The following is a 12,473-nucleotide window of genomic DNA, read 5'->3' as shown; positions in this document are numbered from 1 at the left end:
AAGCTCTGTCTTGCTCATCGTCACCTCTTCCCACCACTGGTCGCGTTTCAGCGGAATCTGCAAGGTGAAGGCCATGGGTGCGGAGAGGCCTGATGGGACCCCCCCTACGAAACTCTCAGCATCACCCCAACTGGGGTGGGCCTGGGGCTGTGTCCACGCCCCCCTCTCCCCGGGCACCATACAAAAGTGAGACGTGAGAACAGAGACGTTAACTGGCGCGACTCCCCAATTAAAGCTGCGGTTGTTTACCAGTGAGAAGAGAAGAGCGCTGCCTGCCAACGCCGACCGCCATCCCAACTCCCTACTGCCGGCTCCCCCCAAGTGTTTATTTAAGCCAACACATTGCTCTGCTAATTGGATAACATTCCATGTGAAAATAGACCTTTTAAAACAACAGCAGCGGCAGCAAATAAAAACAGCTGCAACTGCAAAAGTACAAAGGCTCGGTGGGCTCCGGGAAGGGAGAAATTAAAGGCGCGTGCATGGGGGGAAAAAAAAAAAAAAGGAATGTTCTGGTTTCTGGGCTGCAAGTCCGCTCTTTGCCTTCTTTCCCTTCTTCCTCCGTGACCAGCCGGTCCAAGTGAGGACAGAGGAGGTGGCGGCTTCTAAATGGAACCCCAATGACTACTGGTGGCCTGTTGGCCAATGGGCACAGCTGGCTGGGAATCCCAGGTCACCTGCCCAGGTAGAAAGCTGCTGCCTCCAAGGCTTGGGAGGGTTGGCAGGAGACGGTGTGCGGCTCTGGAGGCCCCTAAAGGAATGCCCACTCCTCCTCTGGGGGCCCCGGAGGAGCTGATTTCATCCTGGGCTTGTTCCCAAGAGATGTTTTAAGGGCCAACCTCTTGGCCTTCCTCCAAAATGTCTAACTGGTGAGTTGCTGGGGATGGGTGAGAGGTGAGGGGTGTGGTGTAGAGAGGAGGGGGCTGGCGCACGGTTTGGCCACAGCTGGCACTCAATTTAAGTGACTACGTGAATGAAGGGAGGAAGTGCTAATCCGTGGACTTTGGAATCAGATCGACACGCGGGGTTTCCCAGCTCTGGCAAGTGGCGCCATCCCTTCGAACCTCAGTTTACCCATCTGTCAAATGGCTTCCTACAACTGATGCGTACAAATGCCCAGCACCGTCCCTGCCAAAGACGGGCTTTTAGAAGCTGATGGTTTTTTACTGACGCCAAGAGGCTGCCCTTCCAGAAACATCATCAGGGCCCAGAGAACCACGTGGCGCCCGAGACACTACAAACATCCCTACACACAAGTGCAGACCCAGGCCACCGGGGAAGACCACCGCATTTGGGACTTCCTGTCTGCCCTCATCGACCTTTGTCCCTGCTTCCCTCCAGCACGTGGGAGAAGGTTCTTTGAGAAATGTGGGCTCATCACACTTGGAGGTTTAGATAATGATAACAGCAGCCCTTTCAGGGGGACCGACATTCATGCCTGGGACATTGGGGGCTGATGAAACGCCCTAGGTTGGGACAACATGTCAACTCACGGAGCCTGTGACAGGGGCTGACGGCCAGGTCTCACCCCTGGTTTAGCATCTCAGCAACAGAGCCAGGTCCCGGCTTCCTATCGGTTCCCAGGACCCTGCACACACGGAGCTTAACAAGCGCCTGGAGAAACCGGGGAGGGAGTTATGCAAAATCTCCAGCTGATTCCGGGGCTGCTGCAGGTTGGGACGAGACAATGGGTGTACGGTGTACATGTCACACACAAAGCCAGCTCGGCCTGTCGCGGGAGCCTCTGGCTATTGTCATCAGTTGCCTGGTTACCCTGAGCTCTTCGTGGAGCCTTGCGCCAGGATTCTCTTCCCTGTTTGGGGCGTGTGCTTGACCCAGAGGGGCCTGACGGATGACGGAGTTCCCGAGGACGTGCGGGGTGGAACACAGGGTCATGGAGCAAGGTCGGAAGACTCAGAATCCCTGGGGGCGGGGAGGACGCAGATGACCCGTGCTTGGGGCCCAAAGAGAGATGGGGGTGCTGAGCGGATGCCTCCGGGGACCAACCAGGGTGCCTGATTCTCTCCTCAGCCAGCTGGCGAAGTGGACTGGTTGGTGCCCAGGAAAGAGTACTGTGCTGTGAGTCGCATACCCGGGTTCACAGCCCAGCCTGGAAACTGCTAGTTTCGCCACTGCTTTCCAGACCCAAGGTTCTACAATCAGCCTCTACTCCCTCCCCTCCTCCTCCCCCTAATATGTGTCCACTCCCCTCATCTTTTCCTCCCTGTCTCCTCTTCTCCCCTCTGAGGACCTCCTGGGGCCCCGGGGCACAGGAGGCTTACACCTACAGGTTCCAGCGCTGCTGATGCCACAAGAGTTACTGACCGCTATCTTCCTGGAGGACGCCCCACGGCAGGAAACGGGGCTGAAGTCCTCAGTGAGAGAGCCGAGTGGTCAGGGTTCAGCCAAGCCCCGGGAAGGATTTCTAAAGCAGGTCTTCTTCCCTGAAGCGCTTCAGAGGGAGAACCGCTGGGGGTGGGAGTGGGGTGGTGGGCGGCGCTTGTCCCGAGAAACTGGGGGTCCTAGAGTTTCCCCTACCAGCCCTGGGATTCCCACGAGTTCCTTCTTTTGAGATGAAAAAAAGGTCTCCGGGGGTTTCTAACTCAATGTCTCCTTCCAGCATTGCTTTCCCTCTTCAAACTCACGCCCGCCCTCGAGCTAACCAGATATTTACAATATTCAGAAGTCTATTCACCAATATGCAGCGCACACGGCTCTATTGCTCAGTGGAGAGCGCGAAATGTTCCACTCGGGAGACAATAAAGTTCTTCAGACAGACGGGGAGAAGGAGAGGGAAAAGTCACGGCAGCTTCTCCGGGAAGCAAAAAGAGCAAAGGGATCTTTGCAGGAGAGGTGCGCTCCCGGTGGGCTCAGACTTCATGCGAGACCAGCTCGCTCAGCGGCGGCACAAAGGGCCCGAGTCCTGGTGCGGTGAGAGGCGGGGCCGGCGGGGCCGGGACAGCTCTGGAGGCAGGCTGCCGCCTGTCGGAGGTGAGGGGCCGCAAGAGCCAGTCCTGGAGGGGCTGTGGGTTGAGCCCTCGCTGTCCTCGGCTGCCCTTTCTCTTCCTGGAGCCAGGACGGAAGGCACAGAGGGGAAGGAGCCACCTCCAGAAGTCAGCAGAAGGCTGCGCTAGGCTTTGCAAAGAACATTTGCAGCCTGGCTTCCGGTGCCAGGCACTAGCCAAGCGGGCACTGGCACTGCCCTGCTACCTGAGAATCTCCCCCCCACGCCCCGTTCCAATGACCCCCAGGGAACAAAGCTATACTGACTGCATCCTGGCGATGGGAGCGTGGAATTTCAAGGCTGGGAGTCCATGCCGGGTCCAACCCTCTGGGTCCCGAGAGCCACGTTAATTCTGACTTCAAGCTCTGGAGGGAAGCTGCCCCATGGAAGAAGCTACTAGTTGGAGGGGCGTAGACAACTTTTCTCTCTGCTCCTTCCCTTCTTCTTAGATCACCGCCGTCACCATCCTCCTCCTCGTCACAGCTAACAGACGGAGCTCACGGAGGCCAGATCCCCTTCTAAGACTATCATCTCATCCCAGCCTCACAACGATTCGGTGAGGGAAATTCTATTACCGTTCTGTAAGGGGGAAACTGAGGCACGTAGAAAGTAAGTCACCTGCCCAAGGTCACATAGCAGGTAAGTGCTAGGATTCTGGCTGCAGAGTCTGTGCTCTAACAGCTAGCCCTTGCACTGGCCCTTAATAAGAGATGTTTCTTGGGGCAGGGAGTGAATCCCCTTTCATTTCTCCCCTAATCGCAGTCTCACGCAGGAACCCTGACACAAAACAGATGACAACGGTCCTACACACTCACAGAAGCTCAGGGCTAGACGGACGCAGTGGAGAAAGCGCTGCCTGCACCCCTCTCTTCTCTGTCCACAGACGGAGGGCTGGTGGCTCTGAAGGGACCTGGGCTGGTGGGAACGAGGAGGAAACAGCTCACTCATCTCGAGCACCGTGTGCCAGGACCTGTGTCACCATCTGCCTTCACCCTGTGGGCGTGGGACCTGTCATCATTCCCATTTTACAGATGAGGAGACTGAGGCACAGGGCAGGGCTGGGAAAGCCAAGCAGCCAGCAGTAAGTGCAGTGCTCTGGACGGCTGTTCCCTGGCTTCTCGCTGAGCCAGTGGGGGGGGGGGACCCCGCAGGCGCCTGCCTTGCTGGTGAGCGTCAAGGCCGTGGGCCGGCTGCACGCAGGGGTTGCGGTCCCTCCTGTCATGACAGGAGGCGAGGGGAAGACTGCCAGCCGAGAAGAAAGAGGCGCAGATGTCCGGACAAACATGGCCACGTGTCAACAAAGCATGCACTTGAGTTCAAGACGCTGAGACAAAGGTGGCTGGCAGGCCTGCTGAAGTCCTGGGGCACCCTCTCTGCCTGTGCGTGTTCCCAGGGCCCACAAAGGCCGCAGCTGTGTCCCTGAGATGACACCTTCAGCTCCACCCACAGGGCCTCTGGCAACGCCAATTTGCTGCAGGCCAAGAGTGTGATTCCAACAAATACTCTGCTTTTCTGAAGATGCTCCTCAGAGGCGGAGGGGATCCCAGCCATCAGTGGCACGTGCCCCGTGCTGTGCTGCACCCTCACAGGAAGACAGGCCAGGACGGGGCAAGGCTGCCTGTGGCACAGGCTCTCGCAGGGAGCCCACGAAGCCAGGGCCATGGCCCCTCCCCCCAGGATCCTGACCTGGGGCTGTGAGAGCAACAACCACGGACGCAGCCAGAACCCGTCACACAGCCTCTGCCCCTTGTCTGCTGCCGCGGAGGACGAGGACCCAGGACCTACTGCACCAAGCCCACACCCGGAGAGGCTGCCTTGCTTCAAAAATAAAAGGTGGTTCTGTCTCCAAGGAATTCCGTACACGTGCTTACACACAGCAGCACTTGCCTGGCCTGAGCGCACCTGAAATCAGCACAAAACAGAAGCCGCAGGCACCAGCGGGAAGAAGAGGGGAAAGAGCTGTCCCGGCGGGTTCCCACTGGGGTGCCTGGCGGCCTCCTCTCCGAGCGCTGTCCCCTGGTTCCCCTCCACACTCCGCACAGCCTCTCCCACGCTTTCTGTCTGACCTGGAGCGGCCCGGGACACAGAACTGCCCCTTCCTCCAAACACAAGGCCCATGGTCTTTTCTTCCAAGGACGTTGTGCAAATTAGCAGGGCTGGGGAGAGGAGGGGAGAGAAAACCCGAACAGGGAGCGGGGGGGACGCGCCCACGTCTGTAAAGAGGCCTTGCTGCTTCTCCCACAAAGGACCCAGAAAGGAGAGGCCGGGAGGGAGGGGTCCTGGTCTCACCTTGGCGTCCTGCTTGGTGAGGAAGTCGACGAAGCCGAACCCTCTGTGCCTGCCCATCCCCGTCATCTTCTTCGGCAGGCGGACGGTCTTCAGCTCCCCGAAGGTGCTGGGAATAAAAACACGGGAGTTTCAGAATCGAGACCTGCAAAGGGGGCGGGGGGAGGCAGGATCGATTCTCACCCGCTAACCCTTTCCAGTTAGAAGAGAGGAGTGCCCGCAGATGCACACGGGGGGTACGTGTGCACAGCCAAGTGCACGAACACTCGTGTCAGTGTAAGCTCCCCACTGGCCAGCACGTGTCCTGGGGGCGTGCGTGGGTGGCCTTCTCCCTCCGGCCTGGCCATCACGCCGGCAGGGAGGGAACCATCAGACTGGGTATGCCGTTCCTCTGGGGATGGAGAATTTTCCGTTCCTCTCTGTCGGGCGGGCAGGCACACCGGTCCTCCCCTTGCCTGGGGGAGCAGGGGTGAGGGGGTGGGGTGAATATCCAGCAAGGGGAATCCAGCCCCGTGCATGCATGGCTGGGCTGGGGAGGCACTGGCCAGGCCAGGGCCCCCGGACTCGGGGTTACCACGGACTCCTCATGGACCCCCACGAATCTGAGTAAGCAGGGCGAGTTCCTTCTCCCAGAGCTGGGACCTGGGATGGTTCTTCAGCGCTTGGTGCTTGAATGCCACACGGCCACGTCCTCTAAACCCCACTCCTCCTGCCTCAGGGTTTTGATATCTGCTAAGCCAAAGTCAGGCAAAGCTGACTTTGGAGGAGAAAAGTCAGGTGTACCCCCCCACCAGCCAACAGGGATCAAACAGGTAAACAAGGCCTCCAACCATCTCCCCAACGCCCCCTCTCCCCCTGGATAAACCTTTGAGAAATTCCCGGACAAAAGGATTGGGCCTCCCTTGCTCTCCTGTCTCACTCCCCCGCCCCCAGGCCATCCTCAGGTCCATTTATCAAACATATACGCACAAATTGCTGCTGATAAATATTTAATGTGCGCGGCATCTGAAAAGAGGTATTATTGTATTTGAAAATCTACACACACTTGCGGGCGCCCGGGCACACGCACCTACACACGATGGTGCAGGATGCCTCGGGGCCAGAGACCGATTGGGCGAAAGACGCAGTAAAGGCCGTGAGCTCCCGTGAAACGATCTAAGCTAAATCTGTGGAGTTAACCCGCAGCCCTGCCAGCATGACCAGGCATCTGCCAGCCCCATTTCTGGAGGCAGGACGGTGTGTAAATGCGGCATTATGAAGCCTCAAAGTGAACCTGCACGTCTCCTCGGCACTCCCCCCGGCAGCTCCGCGCCCCCTCCCGGCGCCTCTCTGAGCAAGACACAGAAGCTGGGCTGCTGGCGCCACGGCCAGCCTCCCGGGAGCCGAGGGGCTGCAGACGATGGCCAGTGGAGGCCTGTCAGCCATCGCAGCCGCCGGCTGAGGCTCGTGGCCCACCTGGAGCGGCCCAGAGGCTGGGCAGGTGGGGACTAGCCCGAAGGTGAGGTGGGAGAACCCAGCGGAGTCCTGCCCACAAACCCTGCTTTATTCTGCCACCTAAAGGCCGACACGCCCCACGACAGACACGCTGCCTCTTTTTCCAGCAAAGCCCCGAAGCCTCTGTCAAGGCTGGCCTTGGACACGGAGGGCAGGGGACACACATATTTTCTTGCAGGCTCCTTTGGGTAAACATAAATGGCGCTTTGGCACCAAGTTCTTCAGAGAGCCACGGGGACTCTGGGGACAGTGTATCTGATGGATTCAGACCTGGTCTGAGAAGGCTGAAGGGCACAGGGAGGCCTTGCCGAGCACCCGCTGTGTGTCTGGGTCACGCTGGGTGCTGGACAGACAACCTATGGGGTGTGCCGGTGTCTCCGCCTGACTCTCCACCCCTGCCCCAGCCTCCGGGCTCTCAGGCCTCGGCTTCCGTGAGCAGCCTTGGCTGATCTGCTCTGGGTGGGGATGGATGTCCCCCCAGCGGTCAGGGCCCACTGTGCTTCAGGGCGTTGCGGTGTGGACGCCTGGGTAACGCTCTGCCTTCCCCTGGGGCTGGAATTCAGCTCTGCGAGAGTGGAAACCACACCTATCTTGCCCATCACGGGATCTGCAGCAAGGTGCCCCAGGCCTGGCTCAGAGTGGACGCCTGGAGGTAGTTTTGGAACGAAGAAACAGCAGCCCTGGAAGGGGGAACACGACCATTGGGATGTCACACCTACGCTCAGAGGGTGGTGATGAGGATTCCACGAACCAGGCCACGGGCTACATACGAAGAGCACAAATGTTAATTAGTATTGGTCTCACCGCCCCCATTTTCAGATGAGGAAACTGAGGCTCAGGGAGGTAGCGGTTCTTGCGAGTAGGTGGCAGGGCCAGAGTGTGAACCTGGGAGTGTCTGATGTGAAGCCGGAGGAGCTCTCTCCGCTGCACGACGTTTCACCCTCTTCAGTTATCTGGAGGCGACCAGCCACTTTCAGGAGCGGGGCTTTAATTCTGAGGCTTGGCCCCGTCTGGCACGAAGAAGGAAGGCCGTGTACGGGGGTGGCGAGGATTGCGCTGTGCAGGGGGGTTCAGTGACTCGCCCAAGATCCCAGGGCAAGTGAGGCCGACTCAGACCCAGTTCCTCCTGCCTGCACTGGGTGCAAAGCCCCTGCCTCTGCCCACAGGGGCTCTAACTTCCCGTCCCCTGATGGTCTCAACGGCCCCTGCCCAGTTCTTCTTAGCCGTGGCTCATTTCTGGGACCTCACCCGTGTGTGTACGCATGAGAGACCGAGAGAGGGAGAGACCGGTGAGGTTAATTCCTCCCTCTCTGCAGCACACTGCAAGCGGTGGACGCTCTATGCATGGTAAGCAGCTGAGGGTCCGGAGAAAGGCGAGGAAAATAATTAAAAGGTGGAGAAAAAAAGCTGATGAGAGAAGCCGAAGGAGCCATGCTCACGTGGCCTGGAGAAGTGGCATTCGGGAGCTTGGCAGGGAAAAGCCGGGACGGAGGGGCATCCTCGATCCACGAGGGAGTGAGGGTGGGGACCAGGGAGCTGGGGGGCCGTGGGGGAGGTCAGTGCCCTTCTGGGGTGTCCAGACAGACATCTGCATGGCCAAGGAAATGCTGTGTCCCAAGAGCCTAGGAGCTTAAAAAATCCCACCATTCTTCACGACACGAGAGAGCGAGGGCTTCCAGAGCAGCTGGAAGATTAGGGTTAGATCTTAGAAAGAACTTCCCGATTCCCGTGAAGCCCCGGAATGAATGGCTAGAGCTTCAAGACACCGTCATTGCGGCTGTCACACCAGTGACCAATGACAGAGTGTCTGTGGCGTGCTAGGCCTTTTAAATATACCGTTTCTAGATACAACAATTGTGGGGTAAGAGTCACCGCCTCCTATTTTTACAGATGAGAAAACCAAGGGCCGAAGAGGCCAAGTGACCTGCCCAAGCCCCACGGCCCGGGACTCGAAACTCAGGCGAGCTTTCCCTCCCGGCTCAGGAAGGATGGCTTCGGCTGCTTGTGTAACTACTGTGTGGGAGAAAATAAAGCCGATACTAATGATCTCAGAGAGATATCAAAAGAGAATTAAAAAGAAAAAAAAAAGGTTGGGGCGGGGGAATCGATGAAGTACCTTTAGCTCCTTGGAGATAAGCGATATATAAATACCAGCCATTATTAGTTCTTATCTGACAGCAAAGCCCACGGAGCCATTTTTAAGAGCGGCTTTTGCAGGAAGTTCTGCGTGTCCCCTGGGAGCAGAGGCCTGGGCGTGGCTGGGCAGGGCCGCCAGGGACCAGAGAGGGAGGAAGATGACGGGGCACCCAGGAACCAACCCCCCCCTTCCCGCCAGCCCAGACTCTACCACTTGGGAAGCAGACACGGATGCTCCCCACTGTGTAGATAATAGAAACCACAAAATAGCAATTACTGTATCAGAAGCTGTGAATAAAGAGGACATACGGGGCTTTTAAACATGGCCCTCCTTCCCTCCCCCACTATGCTCACACTTCAGTAACAAACTCACACCTCACTTTTCCAATTATTTCATTCACCTCGGGTTCACCAATTACTCCTCCACGCCGCAGCCCCACCCCGCTCCGCCACGCCAGGAGCACGTGACTGGTGGGGATCCGTGGGTTTTTGACAACTGGAGTTTGTTGTCACGTTTTTAATTTCTTTCGAGGTGCAGTGGGGGTGGGAGGGGGAAGAGGAGGAGGAGGTGGGGAGGGCGCACCAAGGTGTGGAGCGAGGCAAGCCAATTATGCCTGGGCCTCGTAAACAAGTCCAGGCATGCAAATCGTGTTGGCACACAGGCCTGATCGCAGACACAATACGTGTGTGTGTGTCTCGCCTGTGTGAGGGGATCCCCTCCCCTGGCGCCCTCTGACTGGACCTGCCACAGTCCTGGATGGCAGCTGCTCGGTTGGGTGGGGCAGGGGGGGGTTGGCTCTGCTACTGAAAGGGATGAACCATCGTCTCTCTCCTCCTTGACTGAAGTGATGGGATGGGGTGGGGCGCGGTGGGGACAAGGAAGTGAGGGGGAGACAGAGAGAGCCCTCCAGAGATGCCGAACCTGATGATTTTGCAGCTGTGCTGATGCCTGGGTTTGGGGGTTTAATGGGCAGGCTGGGAGGCCGGCCTAACCTTCTAGCCCGCACGCTGACACCAAGTAGGGGTCGGGCACACCCCAAGGAGCCTAGGCCCCCCTGCTCCCTGGACACAAGTCCTTATCATTCTCCTATTTGGAGCTGCTGGAGGAACCAGAGTCCTAGCAGAAGTGCTGAGTCACGTGGGGAAGTCTGTTGGCCTGACTTCTCTACACCTGCACTCAAGGCACTGCTGAGGGGGAAAAAAAAAAAAAAAAATCAGCTGCCACAACAGTGTGGTGTGAACAACAATGAGATAAAGGGGTGGTTTTGTGATAAGAATAAACTGCAGGCCTCTTTCTGTTCCTTCTGTAGTAAGAAAAAAGGGCTAAATCTCTTGGCATCAAAAAGCCTTTCCAATATACCACCACCAATTTTCTAACACACACACACACACACACACACACACACACACACACACGTAATATCCATTATTCCCCCCGTCCTTCTCAGTGCCATGTGCCCCGCGGTGTGTTAAATATCAGCTATACATGATCTCACAACAGCCTTATGACCTAGGCACTGCTATTCCCATTTTATAGATGGAGAAAACTGAGGCTCAAAGAAGTTATGTGATTTCTCCAAGCTCACCCCCTGAGGCATTACCTACGACGGGGGTGGAGTGACTTGTCCAAGGCCCCACAGGTGCTAATGAGCCAAGCTGGAGTCCAAGTGGGCAGTTTGTCCCTGAACTTGTGCTTTGCTCACTGGAAGTTTGTGTGGTCTGTCTTGTCTATTAATAATTGGCCAAAGGGATCTGTGTGCAAGGTGCCTGGGGGAGGCAACGGTGGGCCAGACATCAGCTTTGCCTTTGGGGACCCTTGGCTGGTAGGGAAGAGCTACAGGCAGGCAGTGAGCCCTCTGCTGCCCCACAGACCAAAGAGGACTCTGGGATCAACCCCCGTCTCAGCTGCTTAGGTCCACAGCCTGGGGCTTCTGGTCCCCGTTCACTGCTCTCTTCCGTGCCCACATCCTAAAGAAGGGTCCACCATGAACTCACGGAGTAGTTCCCACGGGGTGAATGAACGTGGCAGGTTGGCAGCCGCTCTGCCCGGTGTCCCGTCTCGTGTTCCCCTTTCCTTACTGAGTCGCCGTGTGGCTAAGGGCCCCAGCTGAAGCAGGGTGGAGGGACAGACAGGCTGAATGGACATCTAGAGACAAACCCACCGCTCCGTCGACGACAGGTGGTTTCTGCAGCAGAGGGAGGCTGGGCAACAGGACCCATCATCCAAACCTCCCGCTCCTGGAATGTATACAAAGCAAAGGCTTTGGTCGAGGCTGCCTCGTCCAATCCTGCGGGCTCACAGATGGGGAAACGGAGGCTAATCCAACCACACTGGCTTTCTTCCTGCTCCTGAAGCCACCAAACTTAGGCCAGGACCTATGACCTTGCTCTTCCCATAATCCAGAACTCTCCATGCCTAGCCGTTCCCACCACAGACCCTCTTGTCATTCAATCTCAGCTCGAATGCCACCTTCTCAAGGAGGCTTTCCACTGCCACCTTATTTAACGTCGCTTCCCCACGCCACCAGCCACGCTGTCACATCTGAGCACCGTCTGGAACGGCTTGTTTACTTATTTGTCTTTCCCTCCCTGTTCTAGAGACACAAAGAACACTCTAAGACGGCAGAGTCTAGTCTCTGTTGTGTCTGCAGAACCTAGGCCTGTGCCTAGCCCACAGAAAACACTCTATAAACATTCATGAAAACACGCACTTGACATTGACCGAGTCCTCCCTAAGCGCCGGGTCTCCGTCCTTCACCCGAATCATCTCACACAATGCATACGCTATCGCGATGGCACCGGCACGTCCGGGGCCGGAACACCCAGTCCTTCTGTCCTCAGGACAGACACTCTCTCATGTTCTACAACCACACGTTATTACAAGGAGTGTTCGGCCCCCAGGGGCTCCTTCCAAAGTACCTGCATCGATTCCTTCAATTGCAGGCAGTGAGTAACAGCCAGCAAGAAGGGGACCGGCTGGATTACTCACCAAGGAACTAGTGCCGAGACAACGGGGTTCAGAATCCTGCCCTGCTGCGTAGGAGAGAAAAGACATCGTTCCCTCCACACAGCCCTGGCTGAGCTGCAGACAGGAGTGGGGAGTCTCAGCGAGGCTTCACCTGCGGCAGCTGCTCCCCCAGCAGGTTACGCGGGTGAGGTGTGTATTGACCCCGGATCGCGCCTCTACTCCACTCGGGGGGGCGTGGGGAGGGGGCAGTGGCTTTGGGAGCCGTTTCATGGAGGTATATTTAAGCTCAGAGTTTCCTCCTCTTTTGTTCTCTCTCGCTTTTTGAAGAGTACCTTTCAGATTGAACTTTTCCAATTACTCACTGCTCATCATGGTGAGAACTGGATGTAGAAAGGTTACCTTATCACCACTGGCGCACTATTCCTTTCATTTTTGCCTCTTGGAGGCTGAAGAACGGCCTGGTTTCCACGGAAGGGAGAGAGGAGGTGTGGAGGACAGTGCTTAGCTTTTCTCAACAGCCTTTCACAGGGTCCTCTGCAGGCAAGCGTGACCCTCTCGTTTTCTAGATGAGGAGTCCTGGGGATG

The 12,473-nt window shown here is 57.2% G+C and overlaps 1 protein-coding gene across 1 annotated transcript in view; it reads right to left on the bottom strand.

The window, feature by feature from the left end:
• Positions 1–12,473, bottom strand: part of RBM19 (RNA binding motif protein 19) — a 124,509-nt gene that overhangs the window by 29,846 nt on the left and 82,190 nt on the right. The window contains exon 22 of the mRNA XM_059894218.1: positions 5,294–5,399. Within this exon, the coding sequence (XP_059750201.1) occupies positions 5,294–5,399 (106 nt within the window). The remainder of the gene's footprint in view (positions 1–5,293; positions 5,400–12,473) is intronic.

This window comes from Balaenoptera ricei, chromosome 14, assembly GCF_028023285.1.
Source record: "Balaenoptera ricei isolate mBalRic1 chromosome 14, mBalRic1.hap2, whole genome shotgun sequence".
Taxonomy (NCBI): domain Eukaryota; kingdom Metazoa; phylum Chordata; class Mammalia; order Artiodactyla; family Balaenopteridae; genus Balaenoptera; species Balaenoptera ricei.
This window is presented reverse-complemented; position numbering and strand designations above follow the sequence as displayed.